We start from the raw sequence: 23,692 nt of genomic DNA on the forward strand, positions 1-23,692 counted from the left end.
CATGAAGCGGTTCTTGAGTTTGGCTACAAGGGCCTTGTCTTTGCCACAAAATAGGGCATCATCCACATAGACTATGACTAGGACGAAACGTCCGTCTTTTGTCTTATAGATGAAAATTCCGGCGTCGGATACAAGGCGTGTAAAGCCGAGTTCCTTGAGAGACTCATTTAGGGTGCGCCACCACGCTAACCCTGCCTGTTTGAGTCCATAGAGAGCACGCAATAGCCGGAGGACTCTGTGCTCTTGGCCTTTGACTTTAAAGCCTTCAGGCTGCTCCATGTAAATCTCCTCGTCGAGTTTACCATAGAGGTACGCATTACGGACATCGAGTCCGGAGATGTGCATGTCCTCGAGCGCAGCTAGCGCGAGTATAAGGCGCACGGTCTCAAAGCGAACGACTGGAGAGAAAACCTGATCGTAATCGAGGCCTTCAATCTGGGAGTAGCCTTTTGCGACTAGTCTAGCCTTCTTTCGACCGTCAGTTTTGACGTCGAAGACCCAGCGGTTTTTGGTAACCCTACGTCCCTTAGGACGGTCAACCAACTCATAAACACCACGCTTGCGCAGAGCCTCTAACTCTTCGCGACACGCAGCTTTCCACTTCTCTTGCTCCTCTTTAGGTAGCTTCGAGATATCACGGAATGTCCATTCGCGTACGCTGGACTTCGGAGAATCTTGGTCAACTAGTGGTAGCGCTTTTGCAAGCAGCATGTTAACCAATCCTACTCCCCCTTCCCGGCATAGTTGTGCCATGAGTAACTCTTCGACTTCGTCGTTGTCAGAGCCCGAGGAGGATCCAGAAGGTTGGTCTGGCTGTGGATCAGGCGCAGAACTAGGTCCGGGAACCGGTTGCTGCCTTGACTGTGGTTGAGAGCGGGAGCTACCCGGCTCTTCTCCGACAATCTTTCTCCATTGCCCCTTCTTTTCGATCTCTTTGTATATTTCTACGGGGGTCCGTTTCTCCCCATAGACATTCCCTGGGCGGGTTACTGGCTTCCGCTCTCTCCCTGAGCGCCGCGGCGCATCATCGCGCGCTAGCTCTTCCGGAGGTTGAGGCGGCGGAACTGGACTGGGCGCCCTAGGCTGCTCCTGAGCATCGTCACGCTCATTGTCCGCTCCCTTTGGAAGGTGATGAGAGGGATGATCGTTGTCATCGTCATCATAATTCTCCTGAGAAGTGGGTTGGCGACCCGCTTGGTCAGGTCTAGGTGCAGATTGCAACCTAGTGTTGCCTCGCCGTTTCATGTCCGGGCATTTTGGGAACATGAGTTCATCAAACAGAGCGTTCGATGAAGTGTAAAGCACATTATTAGGGCTGCGCATGAATCGCGCCCCATGCCCACCAGGGGCAACCCCGAGGTACACCATTAACTCAGATTTCCGAGATAGTGTATTCTGACGCACGTCTTTCGGTATGAATACATATGCGCCGCACCCAAATATTCTTAGGTGCTTGATGCTGGGAGCCTCGCCATTTAACATCTCATAGGGGGTACGCCATTTGAGACGTCGGACAGGTGTCCTGTTGTAGAGATGAACAGCGTGCTCAACCGCAAATTCCCACCAGGATTCAGGTAGACACGCTTCATGGCGCATGGCCTCAGCTTTGTCCATTATCGTCCTGTTGAGTCGCTCCGCTCTGCCATTCTCCTGAGGAGTGTGCGGCGAACTTTGCAGGATCTGGATACCCTCGTCTTTCAGCATTTTGTCAAACGCTTCAGACTTGTATTCTCCCCCAGCATCTGACATCCACTTCTTAACCTTCTTTTTTTTTTTTTTTTTTGGATGGCTATAACAGACGGTGGCAGACCACAATTGGTGGGCCCCAACCGTCCAGCCTAAGTCTCAACAAGTGTTCGAATACGCAGTCCAAGGGAAAAAATGCCTTTACGCACGGCTCAAAAGCCAGTGTGGGGCTCGTCAGCCTGGGTCGAAATTTAGGCATACTCTAGGGACACCAGTACCTGGCAGGGCCATATATAATGTACAGTAACAACTGCCAAACAGTGTTGTAAAAACGGTGCTACTCGCTGCCAGCCTTATGCAAAACTCTGCGGTAGCCGCTGCGCTAGCGCCCCGCCTACGGGGACACGTGACAGTCGCCCTGCCTGGGGGCCCCGGCCGCCTCCATGACTATACGGGCGATATACCGCAATATACCTCCGGGACGGCCGCTCTCCCGCTGTGGCGCTGTCCCGGCGGGAGGTCCATGTGGCTATAAACCATAGAGCGACAGGATCTGAAGATCTGACGGTGCGCCACGCTTCTCGTATCAGCAGCCACGCGACATGCTGTTCCTTTCCTGCAACTACCATCGTGTAACAACCGCATTTGGCCACGCAGGTATGTCTCAATTCGCCAGATTCGTTCATACGTATTTTGCTTACTCTGCGATCCTGGGATCCACTGGGGCATTCAAAGGGCTTCTGCAACGAGCTAAGCAGCCAGAGACTCGCGATTTCACAATGCAATGGGATCTGCAACGGTATGTTGCGGAACGCTCATCCCGATTGGGCATATGTTCTTTCTCACCGAACACGTCTATCCATACAATCCGTGCTGTGTGACGGGCGCTTCTGAGTCAGTTGGGCCCGGAAGGTGAGCAGCAAGGCAATGGTTTTGCAACACAGGCGCAATCCATGGTCGGCGCGGTATGTTGCGAAACGTCCGGATTTGGTCGTATGTTTTTGTTCACAGAATTCGTCTATATTCTGTATGTGCTCCTTGATACGTGGGCTCTATCGAGACAAGATGATCTTATACGAGTGTTCAATTAGGTATCAGACAATGGTATGGACAAACAGTCGCTGTCCACGCTCAGAGCCGTATGTTGGAAAAGGCTCATTAGGGCGGCACGTGTGGAATGTGCCGAATTGGGCGATATACCGTTTTGCTCGATGGTCTTCAACATACGAGCGTTGGATTGTACATGTAAACTCGCGTTTTGGGGGGCATGAGGGCGCGATCGACAGGAGCTCATGCTATCCCACAAGCTACAGCTCTGCAGCGTAGAGTTGTTCCGTATGTTTGATCTGACATGTAATTTTAGGGCCGAATCGAGCGCTGTTCAGGCAACCAGTCGCGAACGGTCGTCGTCAAGAACATATGCATTATGTGGAAGGGTCAGTCAAGTAGCTACAAACTCAACGATAGGTCTTGTACCACTTGTCGTTACTTACTGCATTCGTTGTGCGATTGATACATTCGGGTGCTCCACAATGCATTCAACGATTCAACTGACTACAAGTACAATACATGAGCACGACGTCAGAGCAGTACGCGTACACAGCCAATACAAGTGCGGACTCAGACCATTGCATACTTCACGACTCGCTGTCCCCGTCGCGTTCCGGCTCAGCCTCACTTCCCGCCGCGTCATCCTCCATCAGGCCCTTCTTGAGCGCGTTCCATGTGTTCGACGCGTCGTCCTCCGTCAGGCCCTTCCCGACAATGACCCATGTGTCCACGAAGCGCCAGACCTTCTCGCAGATCGACCGCATAGACTTACGTATCTCCGCCTGGCGATACGCGTACGCCGAAAGGCCTTCGCAGTAGTCGGCCGAAAGTGTGTCCGAGCGCGGGTCTGCCTTGCTGAGCCATTCATCAGCTTTCCACTCGTGGTAAGCGAGCACCCGCCGCATCTCCTCTCGTACGAGTTCGACTTCTTCTTGCCAACGCTTTGCTCGCGCTCGCGTCCTGCACCACTCAATTCGCAAGGCTACGACCGACTGTCAGCTACAGCCACTGCAAGGCAGCATTACTCACCTTCATGCAGTTCAGGCTTTTGCGCGTCTTTGGGGCCAACCTGTGGAGTCGTGCGCCAGATCCAAGACAAGATGCGAGTACCTTCCGTCTCCTTCTCATTGCCCGCCGCCTCTCGCGTCATCAGACGCACATCGTTGTCGGTGAGTACCTTGAGCGTCTCTTCCCAGCCCGACTTTCCGAGGAGACGACTAAGCTGCCAGAGAGCCTGCCTGACTCGTCGATAACGAGCAGAATCGGCACGGACCTTCTGCTCGACGGTGTCGATGACGGACCTAGCGCGAGTGTTCTCGCGTTGCCCACGCGTGAAGCGATCTTTGAAGTGATACAAGTGGCTCGAAAGGCGAAGGTGCTGTCGAAGGGAGTCAAGGGACTCGTGCGCCTGCGCGTATCGGAGGCGCCACTCGAACTCCCGGAGAGTAGGTTCGACTCGGAGCCTGGACTCGATTGCCGAAGGGAGTAGGAGAGGGAAGTCGTAGACTGCCGCGTCTTTGTCGCCAGACGCCTTGAGCGTGTTTGTGCGAAGGACCTCGACGCCGGGGATATAGACTTGCTGGATCTTGGCCCACGCGTCGATCTTGCGACGGAGGGTGTTTGTACGTTCGAGAAGATCTGCGCGTTGCTTGTCCGTAGAATAGGTGCTGAGCTTTGCCGTTTCCAGGCGGAGGCGTTCCCTGCGGCTTTGTCAGCACAGACCACACGTCGAAGTAAAGCCAGACTTACTGGAGGTCCTCAAGCTCTAATCCGGCTGTGATCATGACAGTCGGGGACATGTCGTCGTGGCAGGCCACCAGTGTACCTGCCTGGAGCAGGGCAGACTCTTCCTCCGCGAGCTCCCGTCGCACAGCGGCCATGGTCATCTCTGAATGGACATTAGTCGAAAGGGGGCATGATCCAACATGTAGATACTCACTCGGTTCAACCGCCACGAAGGGATTTGGATTGTTCGCAGGGTCGTCTTCCCACTTCTCCACCATGTTCGTCCACGCCGCGACACTGCCAAGAGGGAGGACCTCCGTGAATTCCTCGAAGGCGAGCTGGTGTTCACTGGCGTTAGGTACTGCGTCCTTGATCTTCGACAGCAACGCCGGACCTATATGCAAAGATGAGGACTGTGAGAACAAAAAGAAGTGTGAGTAACGTACCCATCTGTCGGACCTTCCGCCAGTTGTAGTCGCCAAAGACGTCGTCCAGCACATCATGACGATGGCCTGGGCCCATCTCCTTCGTGCTCGACGCAAACGGATTGACCGCGGCCCACCCGCGCTCCACAGCCTCTCCGTCGGTGCGGCCCACGCCTGCAGTGAAGTTGAAGGAATAGTCGGTCTGGCACGAGGACTGGTGAGCGGGCAAGTGGAACTTCGGGATCAGGAAGCGGATGCGGTGGTTCCCAGGATCAAACGGCAGACCATACGTTGAACGGCGCGACCAAAGGTTACGAGACCATTGACAGGAGATGTCGTACGAGGTGACGATCTCCGGCGTGGCGTGATGCAAGAGACTGGAGAAATATATGTAATCCATGTTGACATACCTGTAGAAGCGTCAGTCCGAGTCGTATGTTCCATGCGTACGTGACTTACCGCTCCCCGACCTGGAGGTCGGCAACCGAGCAGGGTCGCTTCATGTCGTGTCGTGTACACTCGACCGTTCCAACGCCGCTGGTGTCAGTCTCACGGACCTTCTTGATGTTCGCGAGCTTGATCGCGTCGTGGTTGTGACATGTGTTCGACTCTTTGGGCATATCATCAAATTGCCGGAGGAACTCCTTGTACTTGATGTCCTCGACGAAGAACGCGTACCCCTTGTTGAGGCCAGGATCAACACGGTCGTTCGAGACCTTCTTGCGCTTCAACCGGAAGTTCGCATCGAGGCCGACGAACAGCCGGTACAGCCAGCTGGATGGGTGTAAGTCAATGGTGCAGAGAAGGATCGTACTGCGAAACGTACCTCTTTTCTTTTGGCGCCGTCTTCCAGTTCGACGGTAGGTTCTTCTCGGGATGAGGGCACGCAGGACACTCGACCGCGCATTCGCCGGGTGACGTCCCGCTGACACCTGTTGGAGCGTGGCCACGACCCGCACGCTTTAGCATCTTCAGATGGCTCCATTCACGCGTCATCCGAAGAAATGCCGAGTAGCGATCCTGCACGCAAACGGGGTCAGACGGCAATCAAAAGCTAGGGAATTGTACTTACTGCAGGCTCCTGCGGGGCCACATTCTCAGTTCGGCGCGCCAAGGTTTGGTAGAACTCGTGCGCGGATATCTTGGACTGCGTGCGCAGAAGGTGGAAGTGCTCCAGGAGCCGGTAGGTAGCCGCCGTCTTCGGGTTGGTGACCATGGCTGGGAAGAGCCGTGCACGCATGAGCTGGATAGGTAGCTGTCGCTTCTGGTGACAGTTGCAGAAGTCGATGCCGATGTGGTGAATGCCTGAGATGTCAAGGATGACAAAGTCATCATTGAAGGCCGGTTTCGGGTTCGGACAACGCTCGCCGGGTGGGTGGCCAAGCTGAATGCGCATGCCCAGGTGTTTGAGCGTCGTGCGGCGGAAGTGATCCTTTACCCAGACCTGGACACAACGCGTGAGCAAGGCCATTGCGTGCCGTGGAGTATGAGTCAACGTACCGTGAGACGGTGCCAAGGGTTACGTGAATGATTTGAGACCGTACAAGCACTGCAATAGAGCTGCAGGTCCGCGCAATCTGCGCAGCGGTATTCCGCCAGACCATCGTCACACGAGGAGCATTGCTCGCCAGTATATTCGCCGCGGCCTTCGAGGCGTAAGAGCTCGAGCAGCCAGTCGTCGATTCCGACAGCCCATTCGTGCAATGGTTGATCCTATAAGACATATTCAGCCGCGTACAGGGAGTAAATGATTGAATTTGCTCACACTGGCTGTATGCTTTCGTCGCCGCTGTTCGGCCTCCCTGGTATCCTCCGCAGTGAACTGGTAATTGGGCCCGATGTCCTCGTCAAGCACGTCAAGTTCGTCAGGGATGAGCTCCGGGAGGGAGGTTGTACTAGGGCCCGGTGAACTAGGAAGGGAGTAGAACGACGTGTGGCTAGAGAGGCCAGCCGAACTCTGGACATAGTCGACATGGCGGGTCTTTTCTGTAGTCGCTGCAGCAGTGGGCGGCCGGTCGTCATCATCATCGGGGACGAGATGCACTTCGTAGTCATGTCGACGACGCTTTCGACCCATGGCAGTGACAATTACCGCCCAGAGGCGTTTGAGCTTGCGACAGGGAGCCATCAGGAGAGAGGGACTGACGACTCTTCAAGCAACGTACCATCGGTCATAAGGGCCGCCCCGTCCTCGTGCGGTGCACACACGTGGTGTGGTATTCTTCAGCCTCGGCGTGGTGAGGTAGCATGTGGTCGAGTGGTCGAGCCAGGCAACTTCTCTGTCATGCACGGGAGCAACGAGGCGCGGATTCTCAGACAGGATGTCAACTCGTTCGAATGATGTGCACTGACCGGCATCTCCATATCCCGCTTCCGCTATCCCATCCATCCGTCCCACAGCAACAAGTGAAGAGCGTCGACTCGGACTTGCTTGCTGGTCGCCTTGCGTAGTGCCGACCATTCACCACGGTCTCACTGTCTCTCCTCACTGTCTCTGCTCCAGAGTCCTGGCGGAATTGGCTTCCGATTGCACTGGCCGCAGATCGTTTCATCTATCAAAGCGATAGGGAAAGGTAAGATGAGCTCATTGTAGAAGCTCAAAGCCTGCTCACTTTGACATGCCGCGTGTTCATTGCCCCCGGTCTACACATCCTTCTCGTTGTCCCAATGGTATCTGTGGCGGGCATCAAGCATCAGCTGTCACAGCCAAAAGCAAGCATTACTTACATGGGCTCCCTTCTCCGGTGAGATTGACCTTCCGTGATGGCTCACCACATGTATCCGAGCTCATAAATCCGTATTGAGGAAGGGCCGCGCATCGTGGAGCACAACGATGCCTTCCTGCAGGGCTACGAGACTCTGTGAGGAACTTCCTGGCCATTCATGACCAGACAGAACGAGTAAATTGCGTTGACTGACCTTCTATATTACTCCTCGGTGTTCCCTGTATCGAGAGTCGCGCGTGCGTGCAGCCACGTCACGACTGCTAGTTGCGCCTTGGCCCTTCTGGAAGCCTTGCTGGCCATGATGCTCCCTTGTATGACAGGAGACGACATCTGGTTGCGATGAGAATTAACAGGACTGATATGTCGACAGGACTGACAGTGACACGTCGACAGTGGTGGTGGGGTAAGTGGGCAAGAGAGTTAGCGCCCCCGCCCCCGATTTAGTATCACAGGCGCTCTCGTACCATCGCGCAGCCAATCAAGTCCTAGATAAAGGTATACATGAATCCTCAACATATGAAAACATATGTCTGGCTCCGTGACAAGGCTACCTCCTCTTGTATAGTACAATGCTATACATTTGCAATGCTTACTGGCCTCGCTTGGGAATACAACTCGCTTTCTGTACACCAGACTAACTGAGATCTGCACACTGCGACGAATCGAAGTAGTACGAGGGAGCCTTGCGAGTCGACTACAAGTGGTCACTCAACGTATGCGTCCCAAGAATGATTTGACCCTGATGCTCTACTGCATCATGTTCATACTCTGCCACGGGAACCCGCCGCAACGATACATCTGGTTCAAATCTAATGGCATAGGTGCGTTGCGTATGTCCTGCAATTCCTTCAGAAGGCAACATATATGTTTCGCTCCCCAGTCCAAGTAAGCCATCCGTGCAACGCTCTCCTCACCCTCGCCCTCTGAGTGCGGCTTAACCTCTGCATCTGCCTTCTTCCATGCCAAGACCCTCGCGCGAACCTCCTGCAACATATTGGACGCTACCTGCTCGGTCGTACCAACCGGCGCACAGTGAGCTGCATCCTCCCATTTCCGTAGGCGCTCCATCCCCGCTGATACCATGTAATTGAACTCCATCGCGTTGAGTTGTCTTCTGAACTGTTCGTGAGTGAGCCTCTCCTCGCTGAGATACCCTTCGGGCTCGAAGGGATTGATGTCCGTTGGCTCCTCAACAAGCGGGTTGAAGTGGAATTCGTAAGGAGACCGGCTTAAGCCTATGTCGCTGATGCCGTTGCGAGCCGACTCGCAAAGGAACGGCTGCTGTGCCATTGTGATCAACTCCTTGGGCAGCTCCTCAGTTACCAGCCCGTAGAAAGGACTCGCATGCAGTCCCTTGCTACGAACATAGCTCCTGTGGTTGCTTTGCGCCTGCGCCTGTTTTCCGCTGTACCTGCTCATTAGCTTTGCCACATGACGTCAGATAGGTCTCATACGCCTCCGTATGCCTATATGCGGCTCGTTGGCATTTCTTTGCTGCTTGCTTATCTTCTTTGTTGAGATACTTGGCACGGCGGCCCATGGTGGGAGTCGAGTGGGACCCCACTTGCAGTCACAATGAGATTCACCTTACTGTCACGTAGATCACTTGTCATTCTCATTCACCAAATTCGACGATGCTACATTGAGCAAGAAGCCATCAAGATCTCGGGACACGCGCGGCAGTACATATACATGGCAGGGACAAGAACATATGTGGCAAGAAGTACTACAGAGCCTATCCTAGACCTCCATCACAGTGCCACGAGCTTCCGCGCCACGAAAGCGTTCGAGTGCCATTCTGAACGTCGGGAAGCCCTTATGGGCAGCGCCCGAGACACGATTGACGTATACAGATGCCTGGTCCCTACAGGCCTTCAACCAGAGAAGATCACAGAGAGTGGGTGACTTACCAATTGGCGAACACCCCCACTCTGCGGCCGCGAAAAACAACGTACCACGTGTCGACCGTCGGATCGAACTCGTCAATAATAGGCGTATATGGGGCGGCGGGCGCATGAGGGACTTGAGCGCCGTTTGCGACAGGCACGGGTGGAGCAACGGGGATGTGGTAGACTGCAGGGGCGGTAGTGACAGGAGGCGCAGGACGCCGGCGGACAATGGGCGGGGCCGGCTGCACGCCGACAGCAACCATCGGAGCAACATCAATGGTGGCGCGCCGGCGCACTCGGACGGTCACCGGGGTGGGAGGAGCCACCAACGGAGCAGCGTGGTTGTTGGTGATGTCCGGCGGAGGAGGCTCGACATTACCCTCCATGAGCTGTTCAGCCAGAACAGGCCAAAAGAACTGGCTGTCGTGCGCGGCAGGCAGAGGGGGCGAGACAACCGCCGGAGAAGACGGAGGCGGAGGGGGCTGCACAGTGTCTGCCGGGAGCCCGTCGACATCAGGAAGGGCCTCGGCAAGACCACGAAGGTCGTCGAGGCCATCCTGCCCCCCAGCCTCGATGTTGCTGGTGCTCGACATCGCCGCCAAACCTACGTCATGTTAGCCGCGAGTACTCGGGCCATCTATCATGAGTCTCACCGCGGTAGATCTGGATAGCGACCGCAAGCTGCTGAGGAGTGAGCTCCGCTGGTTCCGGCACTGGAGTGTTGTCGTGGTCGCTGGGAGGCATTGCGTTGGGCGGAAGTCGCATGGCGGCGGCGGCGGAAGAGATCGAGGTGGGAGATAGGGAATGGCTCGCGCTGGCTTTTAACTTGAAGGGTCGAACGGCCCACGTATTACTTGAACCGTTTGACAGGGCTTCCTTGCCGCGTCTTGAGGCCTAGAACCGTAATATAATCCTTTTAGGGTGATGAGCTGCCTTCCCGCCGGAGGATCCGGGAGCATGCTTACCTTACCTTGGATTTTTACAAAATTCTGTATACAGGGGAGGTAGCCTCTTTGACGAGACACTCACCGCGCTCGCCTGTGAACACAAGCCCTGATTAGCCGGTATGTTGCCGCGACAATTCTTTGGACTCACATAGGACCACACTCACCATTGTTCATATGTAGATCGAGATGCCCAACACGTGGACGACCGAAGAACAGAACGAGTGGTTTGCTGACAAAAGAGAGGCCTTCCTCGCAGCTCAGAAAGCTGGGAAAGTCTCCGCGTTTTTTACAGAAACCGAAGGACAATTCTTTGAGAGGTGGCCAGAGCTGACGCGCTTGTTTGGCCCCGATGTCGCGCTCAGCACCCTCACGGCCGAACAGGAGGTCGCGTATAGAGACGCGCTTGTCGCGCGAAAAAAGGTCTGCTCACGCGTCAGCACTGCATCTGAACGCGTCACTGAGAGCCTACCACAGCGAATTCACGCGAAGTTCTACAATCTGCATTCAAAACTCAAGAAAGGCGAGGCGAATGGGGTGTCACTAACCTCGCTGCTCAGCGCGTCCGGAAAAGGCGCTGGAACGCGGTGCCCGCAAGAACTGGAGGTGTACATGAAGCTATATTATAAGGACAAGATTCAGCCAGGTGTCGAGGCGGAGATAAAAGAGAACAACGTACCCAGTAGCAAGACGATCGGCGTGATACGTCGCCACACCCAACTCGCGTATGACGACGAAACCGAGGAGGTGAAAGCGGAGGTGAGGGCGAAGTTGTCGGAGTTGAAAGGTGCCGCCGCTGCCGCTGCCGCCAAACAGTCGTCTGCTGCCAATGCTGGTTTGAGCCCAGCGGAATATCAACGGTACGAAACCCCACTTGGTCTAAGAGAGTCGTGTAATCACTAATTCAACACTGAATATGTCAGCACTATCAATGCTCTGCCGCGGATTGGCCAGGAGGTTACGCGCACCTTATGTCTCAATTCAGGGTGGTCGGCCTTCCTTGTGATCGGAGGTCCGTGCCCCGAGGAGGGAGGGGCGTTGAAAACCATGGCGTATGTCACATGTCCTAGGCACAAAGTCAGTATGCTGACGCCATTGATCAGTTTCTTCGATGGACAAACAGTCGCTGGGCATACCTTCAAGCAAGCGTACATGGGCTACGAGGAGAACATAATCGATCCGTGGAATGCGTTCCTAAAGGCTGTGTACCGTAAGCACGTACACGCTGGCATTGGACCAAAGACTTATCTTCCCATACAGCGCGGGAAGAACGGTTACGGCGCGCGTTAACCTCCACACCCGAGCCAGAGTCCTCTGGGCCTTCCGTAGCTACGGCGCCACCACCATCTACAGCGCCACAGCCCGTCGTGAGACCCGTTGACGAGGAAGACCGCGCACGTCACAACGTTGCCTCACCTCAGGCCGAGGATACTGGAGGCTCCATAGAGGTTGGTGAGGAGGCTGGACCGTCGGGAGCGGAAGAGATTGACCCACCCGCGGCGGAGGAAGCTGGACCGTCGGGAGCAGAAGAGATTGGCCCACCCACGGCGGAAGAAGTTGGGCCATCTCTGATAGAAGATGCGGCAGCGTCATCGTTAACGTTCGGCGGTGCGAGTGAAGATCGGGCACGTACCGCGCCAGACGCTTCTCCCCTCCAACCTGCGTTGACCTATGACGCCGGCTCTTCCACGCGCAACGTGCCTTACACGTCCTACGGCAATGACGCTGACCTATTGGGTCTCCTGCCTAGCAATATACCTGGTGTATCAGCGCCGTTCAACTTCGACGGTCCACTTACCACAAGTGACGCTACGAGGTTCCTGATCGATGGGCCGCCCCACCCGTTGTCTTCTGGGAGTGCTATCGGTCAGCCGTCGCTTCTCGACATGCTCAATGAGAACAACCCGTTCCCAAACCTCGAGGGAACGGGCTTCTCATCCACGCAGACGGATGCAGCCGGCTTCGGGTATTCGCCATCTGCCCCGTCCTACGTTCCTGACTTCGACCCTTCGCTCCTTCCTGACCTCGACCCTTTGCTCCTTCCTGACCTCGACCCTTCGCTCCTTCCTGACCTCGACCCTTCGCTCCTTCCCGATCCTTCGCTCTTTCCCGACCTCAACACTTCGCTCCCGTTCGCAGGCGTTTCGAGTTCTTCTTTGGGCGATCCGGCCTCGGCCATGACACGGCCGACAACACAGGCTTCACCATGGTGGCCCCAGGCAGTTGAGGTTGCTACGTTGTCCGCCAACAGATCTGCTACGTCGTCAGCCAGCGAACCCACTATGCCGCCCGGCAACAAGCCCGCGACATCGTCTTCAAACGCCACGACCATACGTGCATCGCAGAGCGTCGATCCTCTGCCGGCGGTGCATTCAGGGCTATCTCCTACCGAGACCACGAGCCTGGTGGGACAAGCAGCGACGGCGGATGTGGCAGGTCATCAATCAGGACTTTCCCCAGCCTCCACCCATCTCGTGTCGCAGCAACCGACTAGAGTCCCACTCTCTCGCGTCGATGATGGTGGGAACTGTCCCTCAACAACCCCAGATGCCGAGCACGGACGTCCTCGGCGAGAGCGTCATGCCCCAAAGCCACGGGACGCTGACTGGATCCTGACTGCGACACGATCCCGAGCGAAAGAGAATGAGCAGGTGATGGACGCACCTGCCAAACAGAAGAAGCGGGGAGCGACTGACACGGCGACGCCCAGAGCTAAGAGACGTAAGACTTAGCAGTGTGCAATGCTCTTGACCACCCAGCTACATTGGACGTAGGCGTAGGCGGTAGTGTACAAAGTGTTCATCCTTGAAGGGCTTGTTCCGGTAGTAGACAACGTCGCCTCGATGTATTGTACTGTCTTGATGTCGCGCGTGCTGGCTTGAAGTCGACGCGTTGACTAAAATATATCCATGAGTTGTGTCTGCGGTACAGCAAGAGTAATGACCACTCACCCATGGCAATGCGCGCGCGATCTGTACAGAAACGCAGGTACATGAGCAGACGAGGAGAGGTGCGAGGGAGGTGCCATAGAGGCTGCAAAGTTGAACGTTGAAGTCGCTAGCGCCGGCGCGACCGTCTGGACTTAGGCAACGCAGCGCACCAAGGGACCGTCACATGCTCAGCGATGAGTCAGCGACTTACCAATCGACGTATCGGGCGACGGGCTACCCTTCCGGTCAGGCACTGTTTACCCATTGCGCACAGCGACAGGACCCATCCATCGCAGGCCGTCGATCAGGATCTCGGAGCCGTCGCTGGCAACCCAATATGGTTGAAGATCCCAATATGGTTGAAACCCGGCGCTGACGGCAAGCTGTAGGAGAACTGCCCGGTCGAATACCCCATAAACGGCCAAGGCGACGGCAGCGCTGTCGACGGCCGGGGTGACGCGGTCATATATGACGGCGCTCCCCTTTTACATGACCAGACGCGGTCATGTATAAGGGCGCTCGCTTTTATATATGAGCGCGGGCTGCTAATATAAAACCGCTATGGGCCGGCAGCCTCTACCGTTTTTACAACACCATTGTGTTCTAGTGTCAGGTATATTATATAGAGATATGCCGGTAGAGCCTGCTAGGGACACTACCCACTAAAAAACCACTGCATTTCGTCCAGTTCCAGGGCAAGGCCAGGTCGTTTTGAATTAGGCCATGCCAGGTAGCTAGTACCCTCGTCATCAGATAGTGCTATATCGTTGTACTTAGCCTTAGTGGCTTCCATATCGTGTCGCAGTCTGCTATGGAGCGTGAGGGCAATCCGATTACGGACGGCTGAGTCATCGTGATCCCAGCCTTCATGGTCGGCGTGGCCGATTACTCGCTCGCATCGGAGCTTCCAGATGAGGTGCGTGGCTTCCGATATCAATATTCTCCATAATCTCATGGCTCCTGTCCTAGTGCGGCCTTTGTCGTCACGCCAGCATGTTAGGCCAAGAGAGTGTATGTCGTCCATGCTCGGTCGGGCCCACGTGAGGCCTTTCTTTGACCATAGTGAAGATATGATCTCCCATATCTCATTCTGTCCCGTTGCTGGACATATTAATAGTATGTGTTCTAGGGACTCCTCTCCCCCGCAGAATGAGCAGCTGGCGCGTTGTTCATAGCCCTTAAACTTCAGCCAGTAATCGCCGCACCTCAGTGCGCCGTGCATACTCTTCCACAAGAGGACTGCAAAGGGACGACTAAAGTCCCTATGCCATAGACTACGCCAAATCGTCTCATCCGATATCGGCGGTTGGTTCTGCTCTAGGAGACGTCTTGCTGAGGAGATGTTCAGTGCTGTAAGTCTTCGTTGTCTCGTGTTATTTCGGGATATCACACCTCTATAGGCTATGGCTTGCGTCAGAGTTTGGAGCTTGGCTCCGGATAATGCAAACGGGATGTTGGCGGGTAGCTCTGGCTCAGGTATGTTATTGAATCCTTTGGGTGGTTTCGCGGAAGCATCGTCTCGTGCTTCGTTCATTATGTCCTGTTCACTAATGTTGGCCTGTCTTCGGAAGGTGGTTACTGCACATCGACTGCGCAAGGTGCTTACTAGGGACTTGATGTGGTTACTGAAAGGCACGTCTATCCATCCCCTGTTTTCCCAGTCTGGGAGGTGTTTGAAGAGGGCCTCAAATATGATGTCCTTGCCGTGGTATACGAAGTGGACGGGTACGTCTAGCGGGATATGTTGTATGGCGTACAAAGTTGCGACTATTGACCCTGGTACTTTCGCTTGCGAGACGCTATCACGGATGAGCGGGAAGATTGCATTACGATCGTCTCGGTGTCCAAAGAACACTGCTTGTTTATAGGGTTCCCTCATTTGGCCTCTTATGTCAGATTTGAAGTTTTTCATTGTGTCGAGGACGTATATATCCATTGCCTCCTCCGTCACTTGTCTGCCTGTTTTGGTTCTTACTGATGGGGGATGGTCTATAGTACTCTGGTCAACGAAGACACGGAAGAGTTCTGACAGGCCACCTCTCGAGGTGATAGAGGGGTCGAAGGTTAGACGGTCTCCTTCGCTGAGTACCGCCTTTTCATTCTGTTTCATTCGTCTCATCGTCAACGTCAGCCCGTCCTGTACATTAGGTACTAAGGGATTCCATTTCGGGAGGATCTCGCTCAGTATGCGGAAGGCTCCCAATTTGCATGAGCCCGGGTGTCGGCAACCGTTCGCTCGCATCGCCTGACATTCGGTACATGTGCATGTGTTATTGGCTAGGCTGTTGTCAGGCGAGGGTTTGTTGCCGCATGTGGTTTTGGTTACTTCGAGTAGGTCCACTATCAAGGATACTCCGTGTGTGTGACGTAGGCATTTACTTATTTCAGAGTTGTTTAGGCGTTTCAGAGCTTTCGTGGCTCCAATGTGGTACCATGTTGGGAGGAGGGTTTTAGTGTCTGAATCGACTCTGAGGGCTTCTAGTTGAGTCCTGTGCTTCTTTGCGATGCTGATCATGTTCTTGATGTACCTCGGTAGTTTGGAGCGGGCCGCGTATGCTGGTGACCAGCTCTGGATAAAGGTGTTTATTTGAGCTTTTCTGTCAATGGCTCCTGTGCTCTTTACTACGTGTTTTGCTAGGATCGCATCGACGGCGAAGGCCCATTTCGGCCTGTCGTCTTTCAAGGTCAGGTACCTCTTTACCCACATGAGCTGGATTGCTTCATTCCTCGCTCGTATGTCCAGGACTCCCAGACCTCCTTCACGTATCGGCTTGCAAAGGGTCGTCATGCTAATCGGGGGTGGAGCGTCTGAGCCCCACATGAAGTGTCGGATCAGTTTCGACAGTTCATCTTCTACGGTGCGTGGCATGCCTTGTACGACCGTTAGGTATTGCGATATGCCCCCAGGACCCATTTGAACTATGTGACGTTTGCCGGACATGGTGGGTCGACAGCGGCTCCAACGGTCTAAGAAGGTCTTGATCTTGTGGAGGGTGGGTGTCCAGACCGATACCTGGTCAACCCCGTTACCTATCCATGCTCCCAACACTCTGACCAGTTCTCCATCAAGCGCTATTCGGACTGAATTTGGTATTTCCGGCGGGGTTCCTTGGTCGGGATTTATGCGTCGACTCGCGATGACAGCGGCTCGGTATGCCGGCGGTCCAACTGGTACGACCTCAGTTTTACTGTCATTGAACTTCGCTCTTGAAGCTGAGCACCAGTTATGGAGGATAGCCCATAGATCGGACCATTGGTCGTTCTTTGAGAGGAACGTCGAGGTGTCGTCAGCGAATAGGGAGGTTATCAATCGTTCTAGGGCTCCAGGTATGTGGAAGCCTGTGATTTGTGAACGCCTCAATTGTATCGCTAAGGGTTCGATAGCTAGGTCGAAGAGAAGACACGACAAGGGATCGCCTTGGCGAACCCCTCTGACAACGGTGAATGATTTGCTTTTTTCGCCGTTCACTATTACTATGGTCTGTGCTACGGAGTACAGATTCTGGACCTTTCTTATGAACTTTGCTGGGAAGCCGAAGGCTTCCAGTGTCTTCCATAGGTATGTATGGTCGATCTTGTCGTACGCCTTCTCTTGATCGAGGGCAACAATTATCCCTTCTTCTTCAGTTACTTCTGCGTAGTCAACCAGGACGCGGCACATTTGGGTCTGGTTCTCTATGTGACGCTTCGGTACGAAACCCGCCTGATCTACGTGGATTACCTTGTGGACTACTTGGCCTAACTTTGAGGTGAGCGCCCTTGTGTATGTCTTGTAATCGGTATTTAACAGTGTGATCGGGCGATAGTTGGCTATGTTTCTCTTGTCGCCCTTCTTATATAGGGGGCATAGCCATCCGTCGGTGAAGTGACATTCAGGGCTTATCCCATGGGCTTCAATATCATTGGAAAACTGCGGTCAGGTACTTTGTGCTATTAAACTCGAACTTCTCGTGTTTATTCTTTGAACAGGTGCCGTCCATGAAGGCTATCCAGAACTCGTAGGGGATGCCGTCAGTTCCCGCTGCCTTACCAGTCTGTGTTTTCTTCAGAGCATCTTCGATGTCTTTTCCAGAGACATTAGATCCTATCAGTTCCTTTTCTTGAATGTCCAAGGCGGCAGGTACGTTGTAGAGGACTTCTCTTATCGCTTTCTCCTGGGCTTCTTTCGTGAAGCCCGGGCTGTCTTGATATTGAATATCATTGTGGTATTTACGTGTTAGTTCAGCCATACGGTCCGATCGCTTCTCATATCTGGGAGGATCGGAGCCTGGGATTTGTAGGGAGAATAGTATGTCTCTAGGCTTCTTGTCTTTGTTGATTGCTGACCAGTACTTGGTGATTCGTTCACCATTCAGCAGGTATCTTGTGGTTGTCGATTGTTTTATCGCGCTCTGTTCGTTCTTCTTCAGGTGTAAGATACGGTCGTGTATGACTTCTGATTCGTGTTGTAGCTCGGGGGAGCTTGTGAAGCGAGTGTCGGATTCTATTTTCTTTACATTTGCCGAGAGCGCAGCTAATTCCTGATGTATCCGAGGGCGTTTTTCTCGTGATCTTCGTTGAGCTAGGCGTTGAACGTCTTGTTTAAACTTCCTATGTACGTGTTGGACCGTGTGTTGTGGGTCCCAGTCTTTTGAAGTGAGGTCTCTGACCTCCCTTAGAGCTTTATGGCCAATCTCGGTTACGGACGCGATGAAGGCTGGGTCGTCCAGTAGGTTAAGTTGCATACTCCATCGACCTGGACCAATGACTGGTGTACTGTCGGCGCATAGGCGGACACCTGCTAGGCGGTGATCCGTTGGAATCCCGTGTGTTTCAATTGTCCACTCCAGAGACGAATTTACTAGCTTGTCAGTTGTGTATATACGGTCTAGACGGGACCGTGAGGGACTCGCTCTTTGGGGGAAAGTATAGTCCTTCTTATTAGGTTCTGATATGCGCCAGCCGTCTTGCAGTCCACAGCTTTGTATCAGTGCCTTAAGGTTCCGTACAGCGGTTTGGTTGTCCTCGCGTGCTGGTAGTCGGTCGAGGGCCTCTTCAACGATGTTGAAGTCGCCAGCAATGATGTCTGGTATTGTCATTTGCTTTTTGTCTATCTTCTTCTGAATCGTTCGCCAGAAGGCTGCATTCTCAGTCATGTTATTTGGTGCGTATATGTTTAGTATTGTTAGTGTTCTGTTCTGATGCCAGTGCATCTTGAGTAGTATAGCTCTTCCTGGTACAATCTCTGACGTTTCTACGTTACTGACATCGACGATTTCTCTGTTCAGGACTATCGCAACTCCATGTTTCGAGCTGGGGTTGATTGCACCAGAGTTCCAGATACTCATGCGACGTCCATATAACTGATGTAAGTCCGTGACGTCGTCCGTTGTCAGGTGCGTCTCTTGTAGGCATAGTATGCCAATGCGTTCGTTTCGCATTACTTGGTTCAAAGCGTTCCATTTCACGTTACACGGGCCCGTTAGGCTACCTTTTCCGCTAACATTGAGAGTACACAGGTATACGTTCGCTTTGGTTCGACGGCCGTTTGTTCGGCCTGTCTTTGGTTCGGGCTTGTTAGCTCCTTGGAACCCATCGGGTCTAGCCTGTGGACTCTCGCCGCAGCTTCCCACAGCATCGCTCGCAGAAGTGACAATGTGGGAAGCGGCCCTGTCACCGAATTCCTCCATCCCGTCATTAAGACTCTCGAGGGCGGGGGACACGAAACTCTCTCTGGGTCGGAGGAGAGGATGACCAGATACTGATTGTACGACCGTGTGAGTTTCTGTTGTTTCGTTATGTGCCGTTGCTTTACGCTTCCTTGCTACAACGATCTGCAAGGGGCGGAGGACGCTCCTGGTCCTCGCAGGTGACATGCTACCCTGTAGCTTTCGCCTCTCGGTGCGGGCAAGTCTAGAAGTGCCCGTGATCTGCGGGGACGATGTGTAGGTTGCGAGTCCCCCAGGGCCGTATGAGGTGGCAGGGAGCAGGGGTCGATAGTCGGTAGAAACGACGGGTTTCGTTGTCGGACGATGTTGACGTAACTATTAGCAGTCACGGAAGGAAGGGGGGAAGGGAAGTGGTTAGGCTACGCTGCCCGATGTTCGTTCCGCTGAACGATGGAACCGCTGTTCCCGCAAAGACACGCAAATACGCAGAGTTCGCTATACGCACGCTCGCCGCTGTCGCCGCAGATCCGCAAGAGAGAGAGAGAGAGATTTATACGCCGCTAAGAAAACAGAGCTGTCCTAGTTCGCAGGAGTTGCCTCTAACCGTCCGCTCTCGAAGTGGTGGTGGTAAGTAAGTCCCCCCCCCCTCGCGCCAGCACGCCATGTCCTTCCCCTCCCGACTTCCCACGCCCTCAAACCTTCCCGACTCTCCCCGTTCTCTCCCCTACTCCCCCTTCCTTCCGGTTGGTCAGTGAAGCCCCAGCCTCCTTCCCTCACCGTCTCCGCCCACCATGTCACTCCCTGGGCAATCCCCCTACGTCGTCCGCTTCTACCGTCTCCTCGAGCTCCTTCGACACGAACGCGACCTGGAACCCCGTCTCCTCCCCCACGATCCGACTGCCTGGCTGGCCTGGGCCCATGGAAGCCGTTGGCTATTGGTGTGTCCTTTTCCTAGGGCTCGTCGTCTCCCACGCTGACTGTACTCCAGCGCATGCTGTTCGAGTCTCGTAGCATCGCCGTAGCCTCCGGGGATATCTCTCTCCCTTCCGTCCGCCAGACACCATCCGTGCACGCCCTGATAGTGTACCTCGACACCATCTTCGCAACCCTTCCTTCCGAGCACGCGTCGTCTCTTCCCGAGCCATACCCCGTCATCGCCTGGTCGCCTAACCGCGTCCTCGCCGAGCAGAGCATTGCTGAGGAAGGTGCTCCACTCCCAGCCATTTCCTATCGCAGCAGTCCACTCGCTTTATCGAACCAGCGCGCTTCTTCCGTCGGATGGGACGTCGTCACCAACCAGCTGGAAGCTCTTAGTGATGCCCAGTGTTCGACCACCGACGCCCTTGACCAGCTCGATGGTGGGCTAGCCACGCTCTCCGCCGCGGTCCAAGGTATTCAAGACCAGCTGTCACACGGGCTGTACCTTCCGGACGATTATTCCGGAATTCCTCGTCGTTTAGTCGCCGCCACGTCTAGGGGTTCGATGTCTCTTAATCCACGCCCCATGGGCTTCACGCGTAGCGTTGCTGATGCTGCTGCTGACCGAGAGGCTGGAGGGTCCGGAAGGAACGGGGACGGAGGGAACGTTCGTAACGCAAGCCCTTCGCTGAACTGACCCCATGTAGTCGTCCGTAGCACCTTCTGTAACCGTGTGCTTGACTTAGTTGGAATGTATTTGGCCCGTTCGTGTTGTGTTCCCCAAGTCCGTACTTCTCGGAGATGCCTTGCGCCGTATTGCCGTCCCATTTCTCGCCCTGACGCGTTCGTATGTTGTCGATTCCGTGCGTAGACCGTGGGCCATGCCCACATCTCCCCCCACCTGAAATTCCGACCGTCCCCGGTCGGTCTCCTCCCACTCTCCATGACGTAGGCGTCGATCGCTTCCAGGGCCCGGTTCCGCGGACCGTTGAGCGCCCATAGTGATCGGGGCGCTTGACACGATCACCTGCAGTCAGCAAGTTCGAGGACGGCGTTCGCGGAAGCAACACGTTGCGCGAGCCCCGCCGCCAGATATACCTGCGCTCCTGGACTTCATTCCCACCGCTCATCTCTTCCCTCCCATCCACCACCATCCTTCCCCTTGCCCGTCGCCATGTCTGCCCCCTCCCAAGTCCCTTTCTCTGCGCCCGAGCGCCTCGTCGACCCCGTGTTCCTTCGCCTGCAAGCAGTGGCCCGCGACCTCGACCAACTCCAGGCTGGGGTTGCGGAGGCCGTCACATTCCAGCCGGTCCTAGTGGTGCCGCTGACTCCAAACGTCGCGGCTCTGTGGCTGCGCTGGGCACGCAATCTGCTCAGCGCTTTCGTGAGTTGCTGTCTCTGTGCCATCCGCTTGCCTGGCTGACTCTTGACACAGTGGACCTTCGAGGTTAACATGACCCTCGGGACGTGTAACGGCTACCCGTCGACTGCCCTTGGGCGCGATCTGCGCCAGGCGGTATTCGACACCGTGTATGTCTTGCGACGCCTCTCCGAGACGGAGAACTTCGGCTGGGCGGCGCGCGACCTGCTTGACCCGTCCCGGTACGGAGCCTACGCCACGGACCACCCCGCTGCCTGGGCCGTAGGCCACACCCTCATCCCCCTCCTCCGTTCGATCCGCCTCCCCGCCGACCCGGATGCTCCTCCCATCGAACTCCCCTACGGTATTCGGGCTGAGTACGCGTTCGGAGCCTGGGACGATGCTGAGGATCCCAACGCGGCTGAACCCGAGGAGGCGCAAGATCCTCCTCGCGCCGCTGGCTCCTCTCCTGCCCGCATAGTCGAGGATGATCCGCCGCGCCCAGCGTCCGCGGTATCGTACTTCGACGGAGATGTCGAGATGCGCGCCGCCTCACCCGGTGCTGGAGACGTCCCCCTCCCGCTGGACTCTCCTGGGGAAGCGGAGGGCGCTGAACCCCGCCCCGTCAGTCCGGCGTTCCTCGATCCTCCACCCGCCGCGCCCGCACCCGCTGTCCCCGCACGCCCGTTCCCGTCCTCCAGCTCTCGTCGCCGTTCCCCGTCCCCGCCTATCGTCCGGATGCGCAGTCCGTCCCCTCCGACACCTTCCCGTTCCCTCACTGTCGAGCGATGGGGCGAGCCCACGTTGCTCCGCCAGCACCCCGCCGCGCGCCGCGTTGTTCGCACTATGGAGCAAGATCGCGCCGCGTTTGGTTCTTTCGGCCGGTATGCCGAGCAGCGCGGCGGTGAGCACCCTTCTGCGCCTCCTCCTCCTCCTCGCCGCGACTCCCAGTCCCCGTCCTACATCCCTCTGGGGCGAAACCTCCGGCTTATTGGTCCCCGCCCGCCCACTACTGAACCTCCGGCTCCTCCAACCCCTTCGTCTGCTCCTCCGTCCTCAGCCTCGACTGTGCGCCGTCGCGGTCCGCCAGCTCGGCTATCCGCTAGTGGGGAACGAATCTCAACCGCCCGCCTGGCGCCGTCCTCCGCGCCCAAACCCGAGCCCATCGATCCGGCGCCACCCGTCCCCTCAAGTGACACGGGTAAGAAGCGGTCCCGGTACGCCCTGTTCGTCTGGTCCCCTATCCGTCCCTGTGGTCCGTGTGCCAAGGTTGCTGGAACAGTGTGCCGTCACGACGGTCACATTGGGCACTCGTGCGCGCGCTGTACGCACGAGCACTACAAGTGCGACTTGAACAACCGCGGTAAGTCCTTCTATCACCTTCCGTTGGTTTCCATTGATCTTGAGTGCCACCTCAGGTCCTGGGCAGATGCCCCTGAAGTACATCGGCCCCCACCGCACGCAGACAAATGCAGACGCGAAAAAGTGCAACCACCAGTTCTTCCCCTCCGAGCGCATCGAAGGACCGCACCCCACCGACCTCCTCGCCCAATTCCCCGACGTCTCGGCCTCTGCGATGAGCGGTCGCGCTGCCACCTCGTCCGCTCCGCCGACACAGGCTTCCACGAGCGCTGCTCCGCCCCCGCCTCCTGGCCCATCGTCCGCATCTTCGCCTCCCGCTCCTGCGCCGCCACAGCCTCCGCGCGCAACACAGTCCGCGCCGCTGTTCGACCCGTCACCATCGCCGTCCCCACCCCCCGCCGGTCGTCCAAGTATCGCGACCCGTGCTCGGGCTCTCCAGGCGCAGGCAGAAGAGGCCAGGGCCCGTGTTGACCAGGCCCAACCCCGTCGCAACCCTCCTCGAACCTCCGCAGTGGCACCATCTCCCGCCACGCGTCGTTCCATGGCTCGACGCCGCCAGGCTTCTCCTCCCCGCATCGACGTCGAATCGGAGGACTCGGACGACGGCTCTGTTTACGAGGGCTCCACGGCTGAGGAGGACGACGAACTCGAGGATGAAGTGTAAGAACCAGCGGGCGGTCGGTTAAACCCAATGTAAATTAGTTTTCCCCTCCATTTCTTGTGTACTAGCTCTCGTTGCTGCAATGATATCGGCTGGCTGCTCCCCCTTCGAGTCCCGGTCCATTCGGTATCCTGAGTTTCGTTCCCGCGTGCCTCCTAAGGTATGTTCCCCTCAGATTACCACGCGCCGTCCCGCGTGCATCCTGATCCACGAGGATCGCCGAAGATCTTCAGCAACGCCAGTCCGAGCCGTCCCATTCATCGATCGCAGGGTACCTCCTTCCGCGTTCTTAAGCCATGAGGTTCTCTCCTCTGAGTGCTTCCTCCGACCTTCGTACTTGCCACGCATGCGCCGCTCAGAATACGAGA

At 55.8% G+C, this 23,692-nt stretch overlaps 7 protein-coding genes across 7 annotated transcripts; 3 read left to right on the forward strand and 4 right to left on the reverse strand.

Annotated features, from left to right (window-relative positions):
- Positions 1–3,323: 3,323 nt before the first annotated feature.
- Positions 3,324–7,014, reverse strand: C8Q71DRAFT_861681 (uncharacterized protein; the record flags this gene model as incomplete). The annotated part of the gene is made up of 10 exons (XM_047927933.1): positions 3,324–3,718; positions 3,766–4,436; positions 4,486–4,624; positions 4,676–4,855; positions 4,908–5,296; positions 5,346–5,660; positions 5,713–5,906; positions 5,959–6,330; positions 6,387–6,599; positions 6,652–7,014. 10 exons carry the CDS (start codon positions 7,012–7,014, stop codon positions 3,324–3,326), a joined length of 3,231 nt encoding a protein of 1,076 aa, XP_047774789.1.
- Positions 7,015–8,359: 1,345 nt separating this feature from the next.
- On the reverse strand, positions 8,360–9,152 carry C8Q71DRAFT_861682 (uncharacterized protein; the record flags this gene model as incomplete). The annotated part of the gene is made up of 2 exons (XM_047927934.1): positions 8,360–9,017; positions 9,067–9,152. The coding sequence occupies 2 exons, from the start codon at positions 9,150–9,152 to the stop codon at positions 8,360–8,362; spliced, it is 744 nt and encodes a 247-aa protein (XP_047774790.1).
- Positions 9,153–9,352: 200 nt separating this feature from the next.
- Positions 9,353–10,266, reverse strand: C8Q71DRAFT_861683 (uncharacterized protein; the record flags this gene model as incomplete). Its single annotated transcript, XM_047927935.1, has 3 exons — positions 9,353–9,476; positions 9,523–10,105; positions 10,155–10,266. 3 exons carry the CDS (start codon positions 10,264–10,266, stop codon positions 9,353–9,355), a joined length of 819 nt encoding a protein of 272 aa, XP_047774791.1.
- A 368-nt stretch (positions 10,267–10,634) lies between these two features.
- C8Q71DRAFT_861684 (uncharacterized protein) lies at positions 10,635–13,177 on the forward strand (the record flags this gene model as incomplete). Its single annotated transcript, XM_047927936.1, has 5 exons — positions 10,635–10,868; positions 10,923–11,305; positions 11,369–11,497; positions 11,549–11,655; positions 11,706–13,177. The coding sequence occupies 5 exons, from the start codon at positions 10,635–10,637 to the stop codon at positions 13,175–13,177; spliced, it is 2,325 nt and encodes a 774-aa protein (XP_047774792.1).
- A 2,122-nt stretch (positions 13,178–15,299) lies between these two features.
- On the reverse strand, positions 15,300–15,890 carry C8Q71DRAFT_715162 (uncharacterized protein; the record flags this gene model as incomplete). Its single annotated transcript, XM_047921023.1, has 1 exon — positions 15,300–15,890. A coding segment is annotated over one exon (591 nt), but the record flags the coding sequence as incomplete, so codon positions are not given.
- A 3,875-nt stretch (positions 15,891–19,765) lies between these two features.
- C8Q71DRAFT_781896 (uncharacterized protein) lies at positions 19,766–20,720 on the forward strand. Its single transcript, XM_047924900.1, has 2 exons — positions 19,766–19,961; positions 20,012–20,720. The coding sequence occupies exons 1-2, from the start codon at positions 19,815–19,817 to the stop codon at positions 20,636–20,638; spliced, it is 774 nt and encodes a 257-aa protein (XP_047774794.1). The 5' UTR covers positions 19,766–19,814; the 3' UTR covers positions 20,639–20,720.
- Positions 20,721–21,115: 395 nt separating this feature from the next.
- On the forward strand, positions 21,116–23,327 carry C8Q71DRAFT_726832 (uncharacterized protein; the record flags this gene model as incomplete). Its single annotated transcript, XM_047921802.1, has 3 exons — positions 21,116–21,325; positions 21,377–22,664; positions 22,720–23,327. 3 exons carry the CDS (start codon positions 21,116–21,118, stop codon positions 23,325–23,327), a joined length of 2,106 nt encoding a protein of 701 aa, XP_047774795.1.
- Positions 23,328–23,692: the final 365 nt, after the last annotated feature.

Source organism: Rhodofomes roseus, assembly GCF_022264815.1.
Source record: "Rhodofomes roseus strain CIRM-BRFM 1785 chromosome Unknown C8Q71scaffold_25, whole genome shotgun sequence".
Lineage (NCBI taxonomy): Eukaryota > Fungi > Basidiomycota > Agaricomycetes > Polyporales > Fomitopsidaceae > Rhodofomes > Rhodofomes roseus.